The following is a 27,088-nucleotide window of genomic DNA, read 5'->3' as shown; positions in this document are numbered from 1 at the left end:
TGATGCGATTGCGTTTAGAGAAAGCTGTATGCATGTGTACTGTAATGCCCCTATCATAGTAGGGTGTAGTCTTTTTAAGTCATAAAACTACAACATTACGTCATTACTCGCGGTGAAGAGCTATCCACCGCGAACCCCGACACATCTGATAGGCTGATTCACCGCAGACTCTGATAAGGGCTTAAGTGTATGCAATAAAGAGCGCTCATTGAAGCCTTATGTACCCTAGGGCCAGGGACGTGCTGGCCCCCTGATTCAGCATGGGAAAAAGAGTTGGAGAGACCCTCATTGTGCGCTATAGAGAGAGATCTCTCTCTATAGCGCTGCTGCTACTCAAAGATTTGCCATTTCAGATCATGACAAGTGACAAGCCAGTGGGCCAATTACTGTACATGAGTTATATTTCGTTGTTGTCGTGGTGGAAACCTTGTATGTCCTTGTACGTTTGTTTTGTATTTATCATTTTAAAAATGATTTAAACTAGTGAAAACAGCCGATCTACAAGCACACAACGCCTCGCACCGCGAGGCGTTGTGTGCTTGTAGATCTGCTGTTTTCACTACTGTTGTGCAACAGCCTTGTATGATAAAGCAGTGCTTTGCTTTGCGAAAAAAAAAAAAATTGAAACTTGGAGATACGAGGTTTCTGTCCGACAGTGACGATTTACTTTGTTGGCCGCCCAGCCCCCAAAATGGAACGAAGGCCGACATTTTATTTGTATTTTTTTCCTAATGGTCCAGGCCGGGAATGAACCGGCCGTTCGGGAGTTGTCCCGCTTTTCCCAATGGCCAGCACGTCCCTGCCTAGGGCAGTTGTTCTCAAAAATCTTTGTCACCCTAGGGTGCCACAACACCCACCTTGAGAAACACTAATAAAATAATCATATTTTAACTGGGGACCCCACCACCCTGACGAGCACTAAGAGTTGAGGCATTACATTTTGTATAACACGGTTCTTTTGTGAAAATAGCAGATCTACATGCTCACAACGCCTCGCAATGTAGATCAGCTTTTTTCAGAACTTCTGCCTAATATTTGACAATGTGGCCAATGTTTAATTTGTCATTTTAGAGGTATTAAAAAGTGTAGACATTTAGAAATGTGTAGATAAACTCTATACTTTGTTGGTTCGTTTACTGTTGAGTGAGAAAACAATGTTGCACATTAAAGGAGTAGTTCACCCCCAAAATTACTTTTTTTTCCCTCTATTGATTACTCAGGCCATGGAGACTTGAGTTCAATAATATTTTTGGGTTTTTGTCGTATTCCTAAGATAATAATTTGATTACAATAAATGTACCACCATTGATTCCGGATGGAGACCAAAATGCATTTGGGTCCCCATCCGGAATCAATGGGGTAATTTTACAACAATTACATTTATGTCTTAGGAATGCGACAAAAAACATATTGAACTCAAGTCTCCATGGCGTGAGTAATCAACAGAAAAAAGTAATTTTGGGGGTGAACTACTCCTTTAAGTAAGTAAGAAAGAAAGTAATGTTCTACGTACAGTGTTTACAGAAGACTTCCAGAAAGTGGGCAGAGTGGAGGTGTGGAAAACAACGTGGCCCCGCCCCATGTTGTTCTTCCTCTTTGGTGACATGACCTTATTTGGGAAGGAGAAAAAAAAGCACAGGCCAGTGTCAGTTAAAAGTCAAATTATTTTATGCTTTAGCTATAGAAAAAGAACAGATCTACAAGCCGATGCCACGCTGCGAGCTTGTAGATCTGCTATTTTTGAGAAAATCTAGAAGATTTTGGCAAATCTTTGAATATATATTTTTCAAAGCAAACTTTTGCAACTCAAATCTCTGCTTCTGGCGGGTCCCTCCCTTGAACAACATTATTTTGAGATGGGTTGGGGGGGGGGGGGAGGGTGAGCTAGATGGTGGTTCTCAACCTTTTCAGGCCGTGAAAAACAAATGATAATCATATTTTAACTGGGACCCCCCACACTGACGAGCAAAGAGAGTTGAGGCATTACATTTTGTATAACACGGTTCTATTGTGAAAATAGCCGATCTACAGCCTCACAACGCCTCACAACGAGATATTTGACACATTTGCAAAAGTAACTCAGTTACCAGCAAGTACAGCAAAATGTAACATAGTTACGTTACTCGGTTATACGTAACTTTAACTTCCCCAACACTGCGTGTGTGTGAGTTTAAGGTGCAGAGCAGTGTCAGCGAGTGTCGAGTTCAACCACGGTCAAAACAAAACAAGGTTGCTTTTACCTGTGTACAATCCACAGGTAATAACAGGTCCACGAGGACAACGTGTGGCTGTCACACAATCCCAATAAGGCACTACTAAGCACACCTGGACTGAGTCTAGATGACTTCAGAGCCCTAAACAGCGTATAGGCTGACACACACACACACACACTCACCAGGATATCCACACACCGGCTGGGCTGGGCTGGGCTGGGCACAAAAGCAGAGGACTGGATGATCTAGTTATAATAGATAGACTGTTGTCTGTCTGTCTGTCTGTCCTGATCAGCAAGCGGCATGCGGTGAGTGGGGAGTGTTTAGTTTGCCATAGCAACCCTGTCTGTCACACTACACATGAGCAAGCGGAGCGAGAATGCACAAGGATATAGGGTGGCATGCAGTTCAGTCAGTGATCTCTAGAGCAGTGGGTTTTTCTTTATTTTTTTCAAAGTGGGGTCCTTAAATGGAAAATGGTGGTAAATGGTGCATTTATATAGCACCTTCATCCAAGGCGTTTTACAGAGATTGTGCATTACATTTACCCATTCACACACACACATTCATTGCATTCACCCATTCACACACACACACACACACATATTCATACACTGATGGCAGAGGAAACCATGCAAGGCACCAAACCTGCTCACCGGGAGCAAATAGGGGTTCAGAGACTTGCTCAAGGACTCCTTGACACTAACTCTGGGGGAGCCCGGGATTGAACTGGGAACCCTTCGGGAAACCTCCGTGTTCTAATGGTGGCCTCTCTACCCCTGAGCCACTGCTGTCGCAGGGTCCTTGAGGGGGTCCCCAGGGGGTCCCCAGCTAAATGACTTAAAGGGGTACTGTCACCTAAAGGGGTTGAGGGGCAGATTACACTGTGACATCTCTCCCCCCAACAACAGCTGACCAGTACAGTAAGTAGTCATACAGTCAGGCTATACAGACAATTAATTTGATTGGCTTATAATTGCGCATCCCCACAATGACATCGGGTGCGTTCAGAAATGCGCACTCAACGCACTGGTGTGCCATGTTGTCGTTTGTTTATTCGGTGCACTTGGTGCGTTGTCGTTCGGAAATCCAGTGCGCTGCACACCGGTGTGCTGAGTGAACGCACTCACCGACCCTACTCAGAAGTTGGGGTTTGACGGTGTGGTGCGTCAATTGTGTTTTGATTGGTTGGTTATCATGGCCATGTCTCGAGCGCTTCTCAGCTGTGAACAATGGAGGAAATGACCGCAAAATGCAACATTTGCAGCTTCGTTGGTCGTTTGAGCTTGATAGTTTCACACGCATCAACGTGTAAACTAACAGCAGGTATGCCAATGTTATGTATTACACCTCCTTTCAATATCAACGTTGGCAACTGCTGCTTTTCAGAACGTTTACCTTCAGAGTTCAGAGTGAAAAAGCGCACAGCTGCTTCTTAACTGGTCGTTCGTAAATAAGCCACACTGAACGCACTGTACAACGTCACGCCCACTGCACTCAGTACACTGAGCACACACCCGGTGTGGGTTTCCGAACGCACCCATCATAAAAATATTAACTTGTTTTTTAAGATGATTCTTAAAGTGACAGTAACCCTTTAGGTGACAGGCCCCCTTTAATACAGCATGCATCAACATCAGCATGACTCTCTATACTTTAGTTTAAACCCATACAATAGCAAAAAACACTGATGCTGGAACTTAGATAGCATTGTTAATATAGGTTCTTGGTCTACATACAGTAAAGAGGTGGATCCATAGTTTTGTACTTTTTTCAGTTTTGTATGTGTCTATGGAGTTAACATTGGGTGTTATATATATATAACATTGCGTTATAATATTCAAGTATGTCTTCGCTTGGGTATTTTTAGTTACTTCCTGAAAGTGCATTTTATATTTCATATAGCTGGAGAGACATGGAGACTCTTATTACTGAATAAACACTCATGTTTTAACCCAAGAAAATCACTTGCCCTTATGTTAGATATAGACTGTCACTTGTGATCTGTACAGATATGCACATTCAGTAGTAATTTACTCTGGGATAATGTTTGGATGGGGAGGCCAAACTGTTTTTAAAACTTTACAGTCATAATTGAATGACAGATGACTCAATCTTTGACATAAAAGTAACAGCATTGTTGGAAAAAAGTATGCACGATTCCCTCTTGCTTAAGTAAAAGTATCAACACTCCAATGCAGACATAGTATTGTGTATTGGTATCAAAATGTACCTTAAGTACCAAAAGTAGAAAGTAGGCTACTCAGAAGGTCCCATTTCACAAGTTTTCAATTATTTGAAAATAGGCAATCTACAAATAGCAGAGCTTGTAGATCAGCTATTATTAAATTGCCAAAATGTATAGGGCTGAAGATTTCCAGTAAAGTAATGTACTTTTTTTATGTACTCCATGACAGCATAATGCTGAATGAATGATAACAACCCAAGACATAAGAAATGCAAAGACTTTCTCCTGCATGGGCAAGATGTATGCCCATGCAAACTGTGGACCAGTTTTGACAACATTATGTATAAACCACAACAAATAGGCTTAACATTTATTATTCTCTATTCAGTAAAAAGTAAAGTTTGGGATTTTATATTGTAGTGTAGGCCTACAGGTCAACATGTTCACAGAGTTTGTCAGAGTTTCACTTCCTATAATTTCTATTTTCAACTATTGAAATGTGTGAAACCACACTAGTTATTTTGTGTTTGCGAATTGAGCCAATTATTATCCAGATTCAAACTAAACGGTATTTTAGAGTCTGTAGCCCATCATTTTTAGAATGAGTGCTTATTTACCAATGAATTTGATTGATTGATTGATTGATTGACTGACTGACTGACTGACTGACTGACTGACTGACTGACTGACTGAGTGACTGACTGACTGACTGACTGACTGACTGACTGACTGACTGACTGACTGACTGACTGACTGTTTGATGAGTACTTTATTACTTCTTATGTTTTCCTTTGTAAATATCTCCTATATATTTCACTTTATTACTATTATTTCTTTTCCCCTTTTTTCCCTTTGCCTGCTTTCTTATTTTTCCCCTTTTGTTATTGACAATTCCCTATGCCAAAGCTGTGTTATGTGTTCTATCCGCCTGTCTTTCAATCTTTGATACATAACATGGTTCCTGTGTAAATAAGCAGAAACACTTACAAGGATCTCCTTTTAGTTGACCTTGTACCAGTGATTTGTACAACTGTACTTTTTCCTATGCAACCTTATACATTCTCCAATCAATCATACAATCAATCCTTTGTACTCAATTCGTACAACATTAAAATGATAGACAAATAAAACAGTATTTAGGTATGGAAGGAAAACGGGGCCAAATGTTTTCATCATTCATCAAAAAAAAAATTGTGAAAAAAAAAAAAAATGAAGTGAAAAAATAAGATTTGAACCCGAAAAAAATTAAATTTGAACCTGAAAGTCTTGAATTTCGATTTTGAACTCGAAAAAAATAAAATAAATGTAACTTTGATTCGCTTTTTTAATACTTTTGAATACTTTTTTTATTTTTTTTTTAATTTCACTTTAATATATATTTCGATCTTGGAGTCCTTTTCTTCAGTTGTTTTTTATTTATTTATTTCAGATTCAGATCTTATTTTTACGGATTCATTTTTTTTTTTTTCGGTTTCAGATTTCTTTTTTTCAGTTTCAGATCTTATTTTTACGAGTTCAACTTCAAAAGTTTCAGGTGCACTTTTGGCCCTGTTTTTCCATGGGGGCGGGGCCTCAACTGAGAGGGGCGTGGAATCATGAGTGACAGGCCTCCCGGACCCAGTTGTTGCCATGTCCGCTTATTATAAGCGACTTTATTATTACCATTATTATTATTAATATTAATAGTAATTCTTCATCTCCAGAGGCGAGGCGCCGGCGGCCGACCGAGGGGCCTCTGGAGTCGGGGTCCGACCACCCGGGGACCCCCTGGAGCCCCGGGGACCCCCCGCGGACCCCCTGCTATCTAGTCCCATGTATTTTAAAAATGTTCGGCTCTACAATGGTTTCAATGGGAGGGCCGACATTTTTTTGGGGAAATCCGGGACTTTGACCGCACGGACACCCTCCAGGGGGCCCAGGGACCCCCGCAAAATTATAGCGCCGCCTAATGGCGGCGCACCGCCACTGCAGCGCACATAAACCTCCATAACTCGGGCTAAGAGCGACCGTTCGAGACGGGACCGGTACCCACGCGTCCGGCTCGGGGCCTCGGAGCCGGCCGTGCCACTGCGCCGCCTGGCGGCCGACGCTAAACAGGAAGTGCCTCTATATCTCATGAACCGTTTGTCGTACAGACGCGTGGGTGGCGTCATATGACTTGATTAAGAGTCCTTGACCTTAATTGGTGCAACAGGAAGTGCCCTTCGCCAAACAGGAAGTGCCTCTATATCTCATGAACCGTTTGTCGTACAGACGCGTGGGTTGCGTCATATGACTTGATTAGGAGTCCTTGACCTTAATTGGTGCAACAGGAAGTGCCCTTTGCCAAACAGGAAGTGCCTCTATATCTCATGAACCGTTTGTCGTACAGACGCGTGGGTGGCCTCATATTATTTAATTAGGAGTCCTTGACCTTAATTGGTGCAACAGGAAGTGCCCTTCGCCAAACAGGAAGTGCCTCTATATCTCATGAACCGTTTGTCGTACAGACGCGTGGGTGGCGTCATATCACATGATTAAGAGTCCTTGACCTTAATTGGTGCAACAGGAAGTGCCCTTCGCCAAACAGGAAGTGCCTCTATATCTCGTGCACCTTTTGTCGTACAGACGCGTGGGTGGCGTCATATCACATGATTAAGAGTCCTTAAAGGAGAAGTTCACCCCCAAAATGACTTTTTTTCTATTGATTACTCAGGCCATGGAGAGTAGAGTTCAATAATATTTTTTGGTTTTTGTCACATTCCTAAGACAAAAATGTGATAACAATAAATTTACCCCCATTGATTCCGGATGGTGACCCGTTTCGAAACGAGTCACCATCCGGAATCAATGGGGGTAAATTTACTCGAATCAAAATGTTGTCTTAGGAATGTGACAAAAACCAAAAAATATTATTGAACTCATTTTTATTGAACTCCTTTAACCTTAATTGATGCTTCCTTCGCCAAACAGGAAGTGCCTCTATATCTCATGAACCGTTTGTCGTACAGACGCGGGGGTTGTGTCATAAGACTTGATTAAGAGTCCTTAACCTTAATTGGTGCTTCCTTCGTCAAACAGGAAGTGCCCTTTGCCAAACAGAAAGTACCTCTATATCTCATGAACCGTTTGTCGTACACGTGTGGGTGGTGTCATATGACTTGATTAAGAGTCCTTCAGCAGTGATGACCGGGCCCTCGCAGCTCTACCCACGTCACAAGGGGCAGCAGCCAATCAGAAGAGGATGCAGGGCTAGTTAAACCAATTAAGCTGAAGGACTCTTAATCAAGTCATATGACACCACCCAAACGTGTATGACAAACGGTTCATGAGATATAGAGGTACTTCCTGTTTTGCAAAGGGCACTTCCTGTTGCACCAATTAAGGTCAAGGACTCCTAATAAAGTAATATGAGGCCACCCACGCGTCTGTACGACAAACGGTTCATGAGATATAGAGGCACTTCCTGTTTGGCGAAGGGCACTTCCTGTTGCACCAATTAAGGTCAAGGACTCTTAATCAAGTCATATGACGCCACCCACGCGTCTGTACGACAAACGGTTCATGAGATATAGAGGCACTTCCTGTTTAGCGTCGGCCGCCAGGCGGCGCAGTGGCACGGCCGGCTCCGGGGCCCCGAGCCGGACGCGTGGGTACCGGTCCCGTCTCGAACGGTCGCTCCTAGCCCGAGTTATGGAGGTTTATGTGCGCTGCAGTGGCGCTATAATTTTGCGGGGGTCCCTGGGCCCCCTGGAGGGTGTCCGTGCGGTCAAAGTCCCGGATTTCCCCAAAAAAATGTCGGCCCTCCCATTGAGTTATGGAGGTTTATGTGCGCTGCAGTGGCGGTGCGCCGCCGTCAGGCGGCGCTATAATTTTGCGGGGGTCCCTGGGCCCCCTGGAGGGTGTCCGTGCGGTCAAAGTCCAGGATTTCCCAAAAGAATTGTCGGCCCTCCCATTGAAACCATTGTAGAGCCGAACATTTTTAAAATACATGGGACTAGATAGCAGGGGGTCCGCGGGGGGTCCCCGGGGCTCCAGGGGGTCCCCGGGTGGTCGGACCCCGACTCCAGAGGCCCCTCGGTCGGCCGCCGGCCCCTCGCCTCTGGAGATGAAGAATTACTATTAATATTAATAATAATAATGGTAATAATAAAGTCGCTTATAATAAGCGGACATGGCAACAACTGGGTCCGGGAGGCCTGTCACTCATGATTCCACGCCCCTCTCAGTTGAGGCCCCGCCCCCATGGAAAAACAGGGCCAAAAGTGCACCTGAAACTTTTGAAGTTGAACTCGTAAAAATAAGATCTGAAACTGAAAAAAAGAAATCTGAAACCGAAAAAAAAAAAAATGAATCCGTAAAAATAAGATCTGAATCTGAAATAAATAAATAAAAAACAACTGAAGAAAAGGACTCCAAGATCGAAATATATATTAAAGTGAAATAAAAAAAATAAAAAAAAAGTATTCAAAAGTATTAAAAAAGCTAATCAAAGTTACATTTATTTTATTTTTTTCGAGTTCAAAATCGAAATTCAAGACTTCAAATCTTATTTTTTCACAATTTTTTTTTTTGATGAATGATGAAAACATTTGGCCCCGTTTTCCTTCCATATTTAGGCCTATGCCAAAAAGGAAGGAAAAAAAGTGGCTGGCTGGCATAGATAAATGTTGCATCACTGCCATCGTGTGGAAGTGCTTGTTTATTGCACCCTGCCTGTACCTCTGTGGTTGTGCATATTTTTCACACACTGAACAGGAGATTCACAAATACAATTACTTCATTCCTTTCTTTACAAACAGGCCTACATATCATTCTGGGGGTCCTTGACATGAAACAGTTCTAATGTCTTCTAAACCAGGGGTTTTCGGGTGCCACGACAGCGGTCCAGGGGTGCCTCGAGATAATTTGATAATAATTATTTGGAATTTATTTGGACACTTAAAAAAAAAAAAAAATAGTATCAATTTAAACTTGAAGTACAAACGTATTTTCTGTCACTTCTAACCAAAATGGCTATTATCTCAACATAATCGCTAAAATATGCTAGTATAAATATATGGTGCTGGGAGTGAAAATCACGAATATAATGTAGGGGGATCTTTGCCTGAAGCTAGATGCAGAATAGATACACGGTACATCTGTCAGATTGTCCCTGTTTGCTCGCCGTACTGTGGTGCTATCGTCATCAGTGTGAGCTGCTGGACTAGCAGACTAACAGTAAACATGTCTGAAGAGGAGAATAGCAGCGAGGAGAACATTCTGTATGACCTGCTCATCAACACAGAATGGCCTCCAGAGATGGACACTCAGGTGAGCTTCTAGAAGCTTCTCTCCGCAGCGTGGAGACTGTAGGAGGTTTGCTGAAAGAGACCCAGTCAGACTCCTAAACTGGCTGGCTGTCAGACTTGCAGTGTTTCTCAAACTTTCAAATTCCAAGGTCTCCCCTTAACTGTGACAGTGTACAAATGGAACCAAATGGACCCGAACGGGTCCATTTGGTTCCATTTGTTACACTGTCAGAGTTACAGACCCGTAGGGGTCGATTTAGACCCCTCTAAAGGAATCCCAGAGTCCCTGCAGTCCAGTCAGAAGGACTCCCTCTTTCCCCAGGGGTTTCGCCCAGGTGGGCGTGGTTATATGCCTATAAGCCCTAACTATGAAACCACGCCCACGGGGCGAAACCCCTGGGAAAGAGGGAGTCCTGTCGGTCATGGGAGCCACGTCGCACTTTAATGACCGTCATATTAAACAAAACGAATTCTTGCTGCTTTATGTTAAAAGTTCAACACTAATATGAATCACAATATATTTAAAAATATTTTTATTAATCATGACAATTCATTTCTAATAAAATATCCACCGCTATAAGCCTTTATTGTGTACAAAAATAACCATACTTTGGGATATTAATTCATGTTTCGCGTCTCGCGCCGGCTATTACGCAGATCTACAAGCTCACAACACGGGGCTGGTGCCACGCACTGTGAGCTTGTAGGTCTGCTTATCTCGGCGCGAGACACCTCGCGTGACACTGACAGAGGATGCATGATTTGGCTTTACTTGGCTAAAGAAGTCAACATTTACATTATATAAATAACAAAGCCTCCACATTTGTTTCTGTTTGTTACATGTATTTAATTACTTATTTAACGTATACTTCCTGCTATAGTCCATAATGTTTGTATTTGATACAGTCGGTTAGATATTACTGAGTCACAGTTCATTAAATAAAAACAGTAGGATGATTATTTACTGCGTCATTACAGTGCACGTTCATTGGTACTTTAATATGCAAGTCATCATGCAAGACTTAATTAGAAGGTTGCAATAGGAAAAAGTACAGTTTCATGACAGTACAGTTCACTGGTACAAGGTCAACTAAAAGGAGACCCTAGTAAGCTTTTCTGCTTATTTACACAGGAAGGCTGAATTCTGATTCCTCGTGACTCGCGTCAGTGCAACCTTACTTGCAATTACCAAGAATTGCACCTTTCTAGTCTTTATATAAGTTAGTTGTTAGTTGGCTACACTCTAATAGTGTGTCTACATTAAATAGAACCAAATGGACCCATATTATTGACTAATTTAGCCTCCTTTGAGCGAGACACAAACACAGCAGACCTACAAGCTAGCAAGTGTGCATTAATTTGCTGGTGTGACTTGTTGCGCAAGCAGAGCACGCGAGTACTGCGATCAACCGGGTATGTAGTAGGGGTGGGCGATATGAGACGATACAATGTCTCCACGATATGCCTTTTCAGAGGTATCATATATATATCGTGATACAATTGAGGGAGCCTGTTTAATCGTTATGATTTGTTAATACAGAGATTCATTGCAGAATTCAGTTTAAACCTGCATTTTGGTCTAAATCAGTACTTTAAAATGTCAAGGTCTCCACTTAACTTGACAGTATACCAATGAAACCAAATGGACCCTTACGGGTCCATTTGGTTTCATTTGTATACTGTCAGAGTTACATACTTGTAAAGTTCAATTTAGACCTCCCAAAAGGAGCCCAGAGAGTCTCGTTTTTGTCAAGTAACTTGAAAATTAAAGATAAAAACCAACGTGAAAAAGAATTGTGATAAGATCGTGTGTCGTGATACAGCTTGGGAAAATATCGTGATATTGTATTTTTCCAAATCGCCCACCCCTAGTATGTAGCCTATGTCGGTGTCCTCTTTTATTTAAGCCCATAGCCCAATCAGGGACGACCAGCATTTCTGACAACGTCATCATTAACAGCCAATGAGGGACCAGCATTCCTGGTGATGCCAGTGGTGATGTCACAGGCATCGCCAGTGTTGATGCCAGTGGTGAGCCGCACCTCATGGCACGCTCTGCTGGCGCACAAGTACTTGTGAGCAAGATGCAAGTTGGCACCTTGATGGAGTACAGTTCTAGTTGAAGTTGTTGTTGTTGTGAGCTTCTAGATCGGCTGTTTTTGGCACGCACGCACGCACGCACGCACGCACGCACGCACGCACGCACGCACACAAACACACACACACACACACGCGACAACTATGAATCTGGCTTAAAGGGTCCATCCATTTGGTTCCATTTGTTGTAGTACACTCTGTCTGAGAGTTTAATATTGTATATATGCCATTTATATTTTAATAAATAACTTTGTATTTTTTTGCAGTTACGTGGAAACAAGGAGCAGAGCTCCTCTGTTATTGCCAAAGCAGTGACAGGTAAGATCTGAATGACTGATACTATATTATGTGAATGTGTTTGTATGGAGCTACTAGTTATGGTGTCCACGTGTTTGTATGTAGCTACCAGGGATCATATCGCCATGCTGGCTTGTGGTAGGGCATTCACCAAATATTCGAATATTTGAATATTCAAATATCAAAGTCACTATTCGATGTTGTTCACCGAAGTCGAATATTCGCCTATTTTTCTTTTTTCATTGTTTTCTTTTTAAAATATATATAGTTTATAAAGCTTGGCTAGATAGGACGTCATAAAAATGAGTTGTCAATGCCCCTGGTGGATGCATTTGTTAATGCTCTATACCAGGGCTTCTCAAACTCTCATTATACTAGGAGGAAGATTTTTTCCAAAAAAGTATACAGAAAGAGTTAAAATTGGGTTTTTATGTGGCCACACCCCCAGTTCATTAAGTATGATGCATGGATGGCATGGTGGGTGGTGACCCAGCTGATATAGCCACACCCCACAGTGTTGGATGAATGGCAAATGGGGAGGAGTTGATACTGTGACACCCTTAGTATCTGTGTTTTTTAACTGACACTTTTGGCCACAAGGTGGCAGCCTCCAAGAGAAAACAAACAAATACTAAGAGAATACATTATTTCTCAAAAAAAAAACACATCAGGGGGTCTAATGAAGTACTTTCAACCTCCTAGACACATGAAAAACAGAAAAAGTACAAAACTATGGCACCACCTCTTTATTGATGTCATGTACCCCCATGTTAAATGACCCAATCAAATTAATTTATTGTAGTTACTGTACTGAAAGTAGTACTTTCTGTACAGTAACTGAAATAAATTAATTTGATTGGGCTAATATGGGGGGAGGGGCGGAGTCGATTATCCATATCATTATCTTTTGAAACTGCCCCAAAAAAAGCTGTCCGAGGTGTGTTTCCGACTTTCTAAACCAACTTTAAAACTATCAGTTCTAGGACGAAATATACATTCACTGCTAACTGATACGGCCCTGCCTCCTTTTCAGACTGTTTGAAGAAACACCACGTGACCTACTGTATCATAATGTTAAATTTCGGCCGGTGTCGCCACTCCTTTAATATTTGCCAGTTTGGCCAGTCCTGTCAAATATTCGACTATTCGAATACTTTGAGGTTGAATAATTCGAATACTAAAAATCACTATTCGTGAATGCCCTAGCTTGTGGTGGACATTCTTGTCAAAATTCAATTTTGGCCATGGACACACAGACTGAGTTGACAATAATATTACCAGAAACATAAAGAGATAGCATTGAATGACCATAACAGGTATGTAACTCTGAGTGTGTTCAAATAGAACCAAATGGACTAACCCTCTCAGAGTTATGGGGGTCCTTGCAAACAAAACATTTGAGAAGCACTAGTATTAGTATTGGACTCCTAATATGCCATAGTGTCGTCGTAAATCAGTGTCATACATATACAGAAGAACATTTGGAGAATTATTTGGGTTTTATGATAAAAATCTGAACATTATAATGGTGTGTAAAACAGACAGTCCGTGTTCGGACATATGGAGGCTATGCGCGTGACATCATCATACCCGGAAGTTATGTGGAACGCCTACTGAGTGGCAAAAAACTACTTTCTGGCCTTGACAGCCCATACATCCAAACAGAAAAGTCCTATCTGATTGCATTAAACGGTGTTAAACGACGTTAAACTCACTTTGTTCCATAGGGATAGATCACACATGGTTTTCATCAACTTGCAACAGGCATTTAATTCCCCTATTGAGTGAAAGATTAGCTATTTCTAGAAAAAAAATGAAATATTTAAGGTGTTTTTAATGTTACATTGTAGTTATAGAGGACAATTATAATGTATTAAGACATATTTGTATTAGCCAGGGATCCTTTTAAAAAGTTTTTTTTGCAGTTGTAAAGGTTTTTACCATTTGTGTATTGCAGGGCCGTTCCGCTTCTTCCTTCATTACTTGTGGTACAGGTGAGTCTCATTTTATTAATTTATGTTGTCAACTTTACTGACTTACATCAGTGGTTCTCAATCTTTGCAGGCCACAACCCCCCGTTGAAATAGTAAACAACGTAGGTAGACCAATCAGTAAAAAAAAGAAAAAAACGTAAAAAAAAGAAAAAAACACACACAAAAAGGCTATCTAATTTACACGTATGGGATTCACTTCACTGCAGGATACAGTCTAATGTTCAGCATCTCCCCATGCTGAATGGTATGAAATTTTAATTTCATATCACTATTATTGTGACAAAATAAATCGCGATTTACGCAATAATCAAAATCCATTATCGTGGGGCGGAACATTTAAAAAAAAATGCGGATCTACAAGCTCGCAACACGACACGTTGTGAGCGTGTAGATCGGCTATTTTTTGGCAAATACATTTCTTACAGCGTGAAAAAAAATAGTACAAAAGCACCTTTTACCAATTATAGAGGTTTTAAGTGGTAAACCGGATATGCAGCTCGGCAAATAAAAGGTGAATTGATCCCAGTGCATGACGGAGGACGATTTCACGATAAATGTAAAACTCAACGATACGATTATCGTGAGTGTTTTTTCTCGATAATATCGGCCACCAGAACTCACCAGGGACTTGCCCGTTTGGGCCAGTGAATTTAATGCCTTGAAAATAAAACAAGTAATAACGTTTATATCTAATTTCACATGTATTCCCTGTGGTACTGTTTTGTAATAATTTCGGTGAAATCGTCTCGTAATTACCGCTAAAATATAGCGTTGCGTGATCCCGATCAAAGACGGAGCAAGTTGCCTCCTGCGTGCTTGCGCACAGCAGCTGCAGTCACAGTTCCTTGCTCCACTAGAGATGGGAGTTATGGCTCTTTGAAGTGAGCCAGATCTCTAAGATCCGTTCGTTTCAAAGAGCCGTTCATTTACAAAAGGAACGGCTCCCTATACTGCGAACCGGATCCCATCGTTCATTTCAAAGAGCAGTTCAAAAAACTTAATTCGTTCGTGAACGCCCCATCTCTACGCTCCACGCATTCACATCCATGCGTTCGGCAGAGCAGCCAGCCTGCTACTGTAGAGCTCTGTTGATGCTGCTAACAGCTAAACAGCGTTAGCTTCTAGAGATTGTTGACAACGGAGCGCTGTTGCCCTGCTGTTCAGTATGTCCACCGCGGGTCAGAATCAGAAAGTAAAATAGACAAGTTATGTTCTTGAAGTTGGGGAAAGGTCCATTACTATACTGAAAGAAGACGCTGTCTAGTGAACGAGAGAGAGGGCAGTCCTGTGTGTGTGTGTGTGTGTGTGTGTGTGTGTGTGTGTGTGTGTGTGTGTGTGTGTGTGTGTGTGTGTGTGTGTGTGTGTGTGTGTGTGTGTGTGTGTGTGTGTGTGTGTGTGTGTGTGTGTGTGTGTGTGTGTGTGTGTGTGTGTGTAACTGTTGTAAATATTTAGAATCAACGTGTACTGTCACTGTGTAGCCTATTGAGAATATGTATATCAAATGAGAAGATGAGAATGGAGTGTCTCAGTGTCAGAGATGGTCCATCTCTGACATCTCAGATGGATGGATGAGGGACAGACAGCTAGCATGTAACACAACAGTGGGCACTAAGGAAGAGTGGGCACTTTGATGTCAAATTTGGCAATTATTGTTCTACATGTTAAAAAGTCAAATATTTGGAAAATGACCTTACGTAATGTAACACATAGGCATACATGATTAGAACATGATTGAATATTCCACAATTAAGGTCTAATATTTCTATAATTGCTGTCCTATCTTCTGTATAACTGACTAGCTGGAGCAGGAATGTATACACAGTTTATAAATATGATGCAATTATGCCAACATAAAACCTTAGCCTTGGATCAAGAATATCATAGATGTATTTTATTTACATTTTTATATCATCTATAAAATACAGCTTTGATAGCCTTGATCCTAGGCTAATTAACCCCAAATTAGGAGATCCTGGGAAGGCAGACAGACAGCTGTCAATCTGGGCTGGGGCCCTCCCCAGTTAAACAGGCTACAGCTGGTGTTAGGAGTAGGCCTATTTTTATGGGGGGATGATATTTTGAATGGCAAAAGGGACAGGACAGTACAGTTCACTGATACAACTTCTACTGAAAGGATTTAAACCACAGAAAGTTCAATGGCTTGTTTGGCATTGGGGTCCTATGTACTCAATTCATAACAAACAAAAAGAAGACGCTGGTATCGAGGATGAACGAGGATGCAAGTTTTGCGTGCACACGTGTGTCAGGGCCAGTGATCATCAAAATCCACTGGCCCGAGGGCCAGTAGTAAATTTCCCTTAATGTCTACCCACTGGGGGATGTGATCTCAGTCCACCTGGCTCTGCTCTGTTGTTCCATCTTCTGTCTTGTGTTTACTGAAGAACAGATCGTTCCTGTCGGGCACGGAAACCTTGTATGTCCAAAACCACTACTTTTTACATCGTGGAGAAAAACAAAACTAACGTGTTTCCCGATGGATCCAGTGTGGTGATTATTTAGTCACAAGTTCCTGTTCATATTTTTGTTATTGCGACCGACAGGTCGCAGTTACTATCAAAACCTCCACCGGCTGTCTGTCTGTCTGTCAGTCTGTCTGTCTGTCACACATCACACTTTTCCCCTACTCATATCTCCGCCACCGTTGCCCCGATCCATGCCAAACTTTGCACACACTCCTTGACTGCCAAACCACAACCTCCACCATTTCTCACATGGCCCTCTTCTAACCCACACAAAGCGGTACACAGTATCTCTAAAGTCATGTCATCAACATGGATCTATCCCATTTCCCATATATTCCTTCCTGATTGGCTACCATTGGCTGCCTTCTAAAGTTTTTGTCTGCGACCTGACGGTCGCTTATCTCCCGATTTAGGGAGTCTTACTGGTATTAACACTAGTCCTTGCCCGTTCAAACATATGTGCTCCAAATTATGTGCAGTTTGGGTTATTGGGTGTGCACAGTAGCCTATATATATGAGGGATTGAATGTTGGAGTCTCAGAAGTAATTAGTCCCCCCAGGAATCCGCGATCACGGAAATTTTCGCGGATATCAGAGCCTCCCGCGGATATCATAGCAGTCCGCAGAATAGCACAAACGAGGTGCAGAATATTACATTTTACATGTAGTTTTCTTCCCGGCCGCTAGATGTCGCGGTGATATAGACGGACAAGACTCACAGCCTAGCCGGTCCTCGTTGCCGGATACGGAAACGGAAATGGCTTTGTTTGCCGTGGCATGTATTCATGTGCTGTGTCTCGTGTGTGGTGACGATACCAGAGCGGATGGTGCTGATTTTTTATGGAACTAGGCACATCGTCTGACTGTTTGACTCACAGTGAGAAAGACGCACATGGAGTAATGGAGCGATTTCTCCGACCTCCGGCTACGATGCCGGGTCCAAGCCCTCAGAGTGAGCAGGGATATGTTATGCTGAAAGAGCTAAATCATACACAGAATTACAGGAGGAGAATAAAGTTCTTGATTACCGCCGCAACTCAACAATCAAAGACCACTTGGCTGCTTTCATCAGAAGAAAAAACAAGCAACGCCCGCAGACACAGTCTTAAAAAGACAAAAAGCCATCACAACAACCACAATCGCCAGCAAAACCGTGGCTGCAGAGGAACGAGAGAAGGTATGCTATCGTTTTAGTAATGTATTCTTGACTTGTGCTCCAGTGGTTTTCAACCGGTGGTCCTTAAGAGTTGGTAACCAAATGAACGCTATATATTTAACTCTGAGAGGGTAAAATGAAACCCATAAGCGTCCATTTGGTTTAATTACGGGTCCATTTGTTTTCATTTTACGCTCTCAAGAGTTAAATTGTTGTTAAACATCTGCATTCATTAATTTACAATAGCCTAAGTACACAATTAGAGAATGTATAAGAGTTGTTTTATCAACGTGTTGCCTGTTTATCTCTTCTATCTATGGCACCAACATCAAAACAATACAGCATAGAATTGTGAACAAAATGTTATCCAAACAATAACAAAATATTCTATGTTTTGGGTCTGAGTGAGAAGCTAAATGTCATTAAATAATGAATAAATATTGGACCTTGATATGAAAAAAGTATGAATTAGTCAAGGTAGATAAATAAATCATTTTAGTTTAGCTCCAATGTATAATCATTTAATTGTACTATTTGAAAAAAGTATCTATCAAAATGTGTACAATCAATGTATTGTGTTTTGTATTCTGTTTTGGTAGGCTTGTACATCAACAAACACACCACTGTCCAGGTCTGATGAGAAGTTTCTTGCAAAACAGAGTAGTGAATGGGGGAGGGAGCCATCCCTGGCCATACACAACTGCAAGAGAGGTAAGAGAGGTTCCCTTTCTTGATGTACCTTGCTCTTTACTGTACTCTGTTCTTGTTTTTATTTTATTTTTTCTCTGTAACTTTGTAAATAACCTTACACTGCTGCAACTGAATTTCCCCCTTGGGATAATAAAGGTCTCTCTCTCTCTCTCTCTCTCTCTCTCTCTCTCTCTCTCTCTCTCTCTCTCTCTCTCTCTCTCTCTCTCTCTCTCTCTCTCTCTCTGATTCAGAAGGATGCTGCGTGCTCAACATAATGGTGTCTCCGCTCATCAAGGATGAATCTGGTGAAATCTGCAGCTATCTGGTTGACACTGTTTTCTTAGACAAATGCAATCATTCAACAGTGGCAAATGCGGCAGTCAATGCTCTAAATGACTTTGGAGTGAAACAAGAGGATGTGATTTCTGTCTGCCCTCAAATCCCTGTTTCCCAATTCCATCCACGGGACATGCCTGGCACATATAAATAAATCTTCCCAAGAGGGACAAAGAGAATATTGATGTTGATTATTTGATAACCACAATGTTTCACAGTGTTTTGGTATTGCAATTCATTTTATAAGTTCATTTCTACTTCATTATTACATAAAAAATTATGTTTGCTTCATAACTGGTAATTTTACGTAGTTTTTTAATGCCCGCGGAATATTAACTTTCAAGCCGCGGAATCAAGAATTGCTCTCCGCAGAATCAGGATTGTTCACCGCGGAATCAGAACTTTTTCTCCGCGGATTCCTGGGGGGACTAAGTAATGGTGGAGAACCCAGACGTATCAGTGATGTCAGTCATCTCCAAATGTGGGCACTGTTTAGTATCAGTGATGTCAGTATACCATGAGAAATGTCGCAGCTGGTCTGTCTGTCCGCCCGTCCGTCCGTCCGTCCGTCCGTCCGTCCGTCCGTCAGTCATTCATTCAGTAAACATTTGTACAGTGTATTGGTTCCCTCATCACTGTGACTGTAATCAGGGTTCCCGCGGGTCCTTAAAAAGTCTTAAATTGTCTTAAATAAAAAATCGTGAATTTAAGGTCTTAAAAGGTCTTAAATTTGACCGTAGGCATTAAATTTGAAGATGATGTTTTTAAGGCTCATGGGACAATTAAGCCATAAACATTTGTACGTATTCATTTGATTCGTTTATTTGATTTATTAATATTAGACGACGAGAGACCGCTAACAGGCTGAAGCGAGCAGCAGTCAGTGGGAAGAGGAGCTTGCTTGTTGTTCTCGGCTCCGCCCGTTTTGTCAGTACTGTGGTGATGTATGTGGATGGAGAAGAGGGTAGTTTTGTTTTTTAACAAAACAAGCGCTCCTTTTCCCTAGCCTCCCGTCACATCAACTGCCCTCCCTAGTTATGTAGTGCTCTCACACTGTATGTGAGTGAGCACAGATGAGAGCATACAAGTAAACACATTTGGCGTGTAGTGGAGTTGTGCTTGTGGGCTGTGGATGGACTTCTTAAAAAGTTTTAGATTAAGACAATTCGCGATGCGGCCGTGCGCGATTCTGCATTGATGCGGGGACGCCGGGGATGTAACATAATCGATGTTTGTTGATTTTCCTCAACCATGAGGAATTAGCTAGCCTAGCTACATGCTAAGGCTATATTGTCACATTCCTTCTTCTGCCTGTGAGACCGAATGAAGCTGACAGTCATAAAGTCATTAGTCAGCCCGTTTTCAAAGAGGAGAATCCACCAATCATCTGTGATTTACAACAGCTGTTGTACCGAGCGTTTTTACGTTCTACTCGCTCATCAATACACCGTGTATCCCTTCTCCTCTCCCGACTTGAGTCCCGTTCACTCAGTAATATAATAATTTAACTCAGTGACCAGGGTTGCCAACATTAGACAGTCAGAATTCAGGAGATTTTTTTTTTGGGGGGGGGGGGGGGGGGGCATATGGAACTCTGATTTTGATAATTTTATTATACTTGCTTTACTTGCATTGGAAAAGGATGGGTACAATTTCTGCAATTAAAACCCCAGAAGTAGGTGTACAGAATTAGATTTTATAACTGAAGCAATGTAAGACCCATATGTATAGGCCTGCTAATATTCACTACTTAAGTGGATATCTCACTATGATTACATGCACTGCCCACACCCTTAAGCAGGTGATCTGGGTCCTCCCCCAGAACTTTTTGAACATAGTAGATTTCATTTCCTTTGTTCTGGTGATCTCAGACTGTCTGAGATTAACATTGAGTGGTGGCATTCTCAGCTGTGATATATGCCTGTCTTCTAAGACAAGTCCCTAACTTGGCTATTTGGATCTGTATATCATAGGCTTTATTATATTTTTATTGTATATTAATATTTAATTTAATTTTTTCCCAACATTTTGCTGTTTGTATGTATGAGTCAGTAAATACAGCATCTTGTAGTTGTAATTCACTGCAGAAGCTGGGTTTATGGTTTCAAAAGACAATATTGTGCATCTCCAATTCTGAATAATGGTGACAGGCCACGGTGGTCTGCTGACCCACCTGCTGTCCGAATACACACCCGATCCCCAAGTTATCATCCCATAGATTGAGCTCTAAGCAATACAGGTCTGTTCGCCCTCCCAGCCGTTCGCCCTGGGTGTCTATCCAGCGTAATGATAATCGGGGGTGAAATTATTTACTATTCTGTCCCTATCGTGACATAACTCGGACGGCGCTGAGTCGGCTCATGCGACCTTCACAACGCTCGACATGGCTACTCGCTTGCTTTAGCTTCGCTCGGCAGTGTCTCACGTGGATCAAGGTCGCCTGAGATGGCGCGCCTCCGTCATCTCCACCGTCAGCGCGGTGAGCGCGAGGTAGGGCGAACGGCCCGGGAGGGCGATTTGGGTCTTAAATTACATTTGTTGAGGTCTTAAAAAGGTCTTAAAAAGTCTTAAATTTTACTTTTAAAATGGTGCAGGAACCCTGTGTAAGGCCTCGTGTGGCCTCATGTGGTTCCAAAATGTGGTTCAAACTATAAATGTTTGAACCACATTTATAAATGTTTATAATTATTCACAATGCGTGGCATCACAACACGTTGTGAGCTTGTAGATCTGCTTCCCCCCCCCCCACGCTACCTTTGTGTGACACTCTTGTAAACAGGGCTTTCATTTATGAAAAACATATTAAAAGAAAGTTTGTAAAACGTGAGATAAAAGTTTTCCTGGTGACTGCAGCATTAAGGGACGTGCGGCGTGGAGCAGATGGCTCTTCGGGCTCCGCGGCGCCAAAGCAATAACGCTCTGGCAGCGTGTCGCACTGCTCCTCTCAGCAGACTGTCTGTAAGAACCATCAGTAACCTGAAATATTTAGCACGTCCTCTGTTCCTGTTTGCTTCATATCCTCCCCCTGTTGAGTTAGAGTAGTCCACACTTGGAATGGGACAATACGCGATATAATCGTTTATTGTGATAAAAAAAAACACTCGCGATAATCTTATCGTGGAGATTTAATTTATCGTGATATCGTCCTCCGTCATGCACTGGGGTCAATTCACCTTTTGCTGCATATCCGGTAGCACTTAAAGGGCCACTTCACCTCTGGGACAACCCTATCTTATTTTATTGTTGTTTGGGACACGATCAACACAATCCTGAGTTATTTTTTGTGTTCAGTCTGTTTTTTTTAGATATTTTAGTATTCAGCATGTACTGGTGATGCGTTTTGCATCATCCAGTGATGCGTTTTGCATCATATGATGCAAAATGAATTCTCCCACCTGGCCCCCAAACAGTGGAATACACTCCCTGTCGCACTTAGAACAACAGACTCACTCCCCCCTAGCTTCCGCCATGGCCTGAAGACTCACCTCTTCAGACTCCACCTTAGCCCATAGCACTTACCGTAGCACTCGCCTACCCTCAATGACCATATATGTAATTTAGATGGCATTTTTATATTTGGCGTTTTTCTATTCACTGAACAGGCGCTTGGTCTACTACTTACTACCTACTACTTCAATGCATTTGATGTTGATACCTTGCTATTTATTGTAAATCGCTCTGGATTAAGAGTGTCTGCTAAATTGTAAATTGGACCCCCATCTGAATTTTTTTTTTGTGCCAGGGACTTTGTGTACTTTGTGTACAATATTTTCGGTATATCTTTCTGAAATGTAAAAAAAAAAAGATAAAAACATAGCCAACTTGCTTGGCCGGGCACTGTCTTCTACTACAGGCACCTTTTAGTCGCTCTTTCCAAAGCCCGTTGCTCAACACAATCCTCCTCTTAGCTTTGTTTGTTTTGGAGTGGTTGCAAGAAGGCTAAAAACCTCAACTCTATATCAAGGAATCAATAACTAACAGCCAGTCAACACGTGGACACGCACAAGATCGATGTCCTGTCAATAACCTTTAGATTAGGCCTGCAAATGGTGCTGAGATAAGCATTATAATTAGCCTATTTGATTCCCATTTAGATTTCAATTTCAGATTAGCCACGCTAAAATGGACTTCAGGCTCGGTTCACTCGTTAAAACGCAGTTATGGATTCCTTGATATAGATTTAGCCTGAGTTGAGGTTTTTAGCCATCTTGCAACCATTCCAAAGCAAACAAGCGTGATAGTGGATGTTAGCGGCATTCAGGCAAGTCCCTGGCCCAAGGCACTTTGACCCCCAAAATATATTTACTATTCTGTCCCCCTTGGTTTACAACTCCAAGCACGCAGAGTCGGCTCGAGCGACCTTCGCAAAGCTCGACACGGAGACACGCTCGCTTTAGCTTGCTCGGCGGTGTCTCACGTGGCTCAAGGTCGCTTGAGACGGTGCGCCTCCACCGCATTTGAAGGAAAAGTAGTCGGTGTCCATAGCCGTTTTCCAATCCGAAGGGTTTGCACTTTGAAGTGCGCATTTGAAGGGCTATGACGTCACTGGTCACAGATATACAAGCTCACAATGCGTCGCAACGCAACGCATTGTGAGCTTGTAGATTGCTATTTGGCGCGGCCCAGTGACGTCATAGCCCTTCATATGCGCACTTCAAAGTGCGAACCCTTCGGATTGGAAAACGGCTCATGTCTCGCATTCAGCCAATGAGAGTGAAGGGAGAGAGCGAATGTCGCTACGATTCACTAGTATGCCACTGCTGTACATTTATTGTGTCTTTGTGTTCATTGGCTGACTGCTGTGTCAATCTCAGTCCCTCCAGTTCCTTCCTGCCTCCTGGATTGGTCCGCCTGGCCAACAAGCAGATCAACTGGCAGCTGGTGCTAGCAAGGTAGGGTGCAATGTATGCACGAACGCACACACACACACACACGCACGCACAAACGCACACACTCACACACAGCATCATGACATATATGAGATTCCAGGAGATAGTAAAAATGTAATTCGGATTTATCAAATGTTCGGGAAATGTTTGGGTGTACATAGTTTTTAGTTACTGATTTTGTCATTGAAAACACTGTCCCAAAACTTGTGTAACATTACGTGTAATACCATATGGGCCATGTGGGCGGCCTAATACTGTGTATAGGCTACGGGAAGGCAAATGGCAAAAATAATAGATCTACAAGCTGAGAACACGTTGCACCTGGTTCCTTTTTTTATCTGGTAGATCTGTTCTTTTTTTCTTTCTTTTTTTTTTTTTTTGTCACGTTACTCGCGTTAGTCGCGTACCACCTTGGCTCGAGTCACAGGAGTAAAAATGTGTGAGGACCCTGTCTGTACTTTGGGCTTTAACCCATTTAGAACGGGTACACATTATTGTGTATCATTATTTTATGCTTTAACTATTGAAAAATAGCAGATCTACAAGCTCGCAGAGCGCTGTGAGCTCGTATATCTGCTATTTTTCACTGGTTAAAGCGTTCAATAATTCTAGGCCTAAATTGTAAGCCCCTCCTCCCCAGCCGTTCATTTAATTGTACTGATTAAAGCACAACAAACAAAACACACATTCAGCTTTTAATGGCTTATTGATTCAGTCTAGTGTAAGATGGAGTTAAAGGTTATTGATTGGTTGTAGTGTAAGACGGACTTAAAGGAAGTCAGATTGATGCAGCCAAGATGTTTCATTTAGACCCTTATAATCCACCTTTCCTAATGCTCGGAACACGTTATTCCAACATTTCCTAATGTTCGGAACACGTTATTCCAACATTTCCTAATGTTCGGAACACATTATTCCAACATTTCCTAATGCTCGGAACACGTTATTCCAACATTTCCTAATGCTCGGAACCTATTTCTGCCTATTTCTTATATTTATTTTACAATTTGGCTAATTTTTGAACTTAGAACTAGGATTTCTAAATACCCTAGGCTACAGACACCCATTTAATTATATTTATATCACTGGGACCCCAATTTATATTAAATGTTAAAATACTAGAGTACAAATGGAACGGGTCCATTTGGTTCCATTTGTTCACCGAGTTAGACCCATAAAGTTGTATTTGGTTCCTAACTATCATTTATCTGGGGACCCCCTGGAACTCCCTCAAGGACCCAGGACCCCACTTTGAGAACCACTAGTGAAAATTGTTTTTAGCTGTTCCAGGTTTAACTGATAATAAATCTTTACAGTGTTTATCTTACACAATACATTAAAAAAACGAATTAAACTATCTAAACTAATATAGCAACTTAAGTAGAAGAAGTACATTATTTTAACATGGACTCCAATGGAGGCACATCCCCGAGACCCCAGGACCATGACATGAATGAGTCTCTGGGCGACTTGAATGAGTTTTTGATGCGGGATGCGCACGTAATGACATCACTAAATCTTGTTTTTTCAAATTGACTAGAATATGTTGACAAAATATTTCTCAAATCATAAAAAAATAAAAAAATAAATCTCAAAACAGTATGACAATACATATGGTTACACATTATCTTTTCACAGACTCATCCCTTACGTTCTTCCTTCCTTCTCGCCCTGTGCCATTTGTAACTTTTAACGTGTTTTATGGCGGCTGGTGTTACAGTACATCCATGCATCACAACAACAATAATGAGCTCGTACATCTTGGAAACTCACAGGAGGTAAAACGGAATGAATCGACTTGAGAAAAAAAAAACTAAATTATCGACCCTCCCTCTGTTTCCTCTATCTCTCTCTCTCTCTCTCTCTCTCTCTCTCTCTCTCTCTCTCTCTCTCTCTCCCCCACAGTAATGGCAAACTGTTGGCAGTCGTTCAAGACCAATGCGTGGAGATTAGGTAACTATCGAACTCTATCTCGCTGTGTGTGTGTGTGTGTGTGTGTGTGTGTGTGTGTGTGTGTGTGTGTGTCTGTGTGTGTGTGTGTGTGTGTGTGTGTGTGTGTGTGTGTGTGTGTGTGTGTGTGCGCGTGTGCGCGCATGCGCATGCACGTGTTAATTAATGGGGTGATTTATAACTTCCTCCATTAAAAAGGGCTGCAGTCTTAGCTTGTGATTGGAGAATGGGCATGGAGGTGTGTGCGTGCACGTGTGCACACAGAGGGGGGGTTTGGACAGGCTGTGTGTTAGAGTGCGCGCGCGTGTGTGTGTGTGTGTGTGTGTGTGTGTGTGTGTGTGCGTGCGTGCACGCTTTTGTGTGGGTGTACACATCTCTCTCAGTGTGTTTTCAGTGGGCTCACACATAGAGCCCAGTAATGTAGTTGTTTACAGATGCATCTCTATTAGTCCTGTGTGTGGGAGGTAGAGATGGCAGAGCACATGGGCTGCATCCCAGATCTCTTAGCCTGATGCTTATAGGTCTGTCACGATTATTACATAATAGTCTAATCGCAAGTGTGTGTGTGTGTGTGTGTGTGTGTGTGTGTGTGTGTGTGTGTGTGTGTGTGTGTGTGTGTGTGTGTGTGTGTGTGTGTGTGTGTGTGTGTGTGTGTGTGTGTGTATGCGCGTGCACGTGTGCGCACGTGTGTTTTTGTGTGGATGTACACATCTCAGTGTGTTTTCATTGCGCTCACACATAGACCAGATTAATGTAGTTTGTGAGCTCGTAGATCGGCTATTTCCATTATAATTGTATCCACAATTTTCCAACGTCACATCGTGCATTGCGAAGAAAGTGTGCGTCAGTTTCCGGCGCCGTAGCCGAGTGTGATCTACAAGCTCACAATGGTTGGATCTGCGACGCGACGTGAGCTTGTATGTTAGCTTTTCTCCGGAAGTGTCCCACACATAATTCTACAGTAAATTACCGCGGAAACAGGTGGATAAAGAATAAAGTTGTTAGATATGCCAGTCATTCCTTTGTATATCTGCCATGTGCAACTTCAAAGCCAAACAGAAATGTAATTTGTATTCAGCGACTAAAAAAACACAATTAAATCGTTAATTTATTTGTGTGACAATTAATCGTTGTGTAAAATGTCATCATCGTGGCTGATTGATGCTCACTCCTACCAGTAGAGCGGTGGGTTTCAGCCGGTGGTCCGGGGACCACCAGTGGTCATCGTGAGCTTGTAGATCGGCTATTTGAACACATTCTCTGCCAGCTAATCAAAAATCATATTTCGGATCGGACTGCTGAACTTTTTTTCCCTTTTAACGTGGGCGCGTGCGTGTCCATCGTGCACGATCGTGCACGGATCATGCACCTCGCGCGTGCATGCCGTTCACAGCTTTCAAAAAAAAAAAAAGAAAGGAAAAAAAAGAATCTGCTTGGATCTGTTTCCTGCTCGCATCTCAAGTGAGGCAAAACACAAATTTAATTTCTAGAGCTAGAGAGGGCAGAGGGGGAGAGAGAGGGGGAG

At 42.3% G+C, this 27,088-nt stretch overlaps 1 protein-coding gene across 1 annotated transcript in view; it reads left to right on the top strand.

Moving 5' to 3' along the window:
- The first annotated feature begins 9,586 nt into the window (after nucleotides 1-9,586).
- The window catches only part of nbas (NBAS subunit of NRZ tethering complex), a 256,843-nt gene continuing 239,341 nt past the window's right edge, over nucleotides 9,587-27,088 (top strand). Inside the window, exons 1-5 of the mRNA XM_080743924.1 lie at nucleotides 9,587-9,693; nucleotides 12,035-12,086; nucleotides 14,023-14,059; nucleotides 23,539-23,616; nucleotides 25,519-25,566. Coding sequence (XP_080600050.1) covers nucleotides 9,607-9,693; nucleotides 12,035-12,086; nucleotides 14,023-14,059; nucleotides 23,539-23,616; nucleotides 25,519-25,566 — 302 coding nt within the window. The 5' untranslated portion in view covers nucleotides 9,587-9,606. The remainder of the gene's footprint in view (nucleotides 9,694-12,034; nucleotides 12,087-14,022; nucleotides 14,060-23,538; nucleotides 23,617-25,518; nucleotides 25,567-27,088) is intronic.

This window comes from Nannobrachium achirus, assembly GCF_963921795.1.
Source record: "Nannobrachium achirus genome assembly, chromosome: 16".
Taxonomy (NCBI): domain Eukaryota; kingdom Metazoa; phylum Chordata; class Actinopteri; order Myctophiformes; family Myctophidae; genus Nannobrachium; species Nannobrachium achirus.
This window is presented reverse-complemented; position numbering and strand designations above follow the sequence as displayed.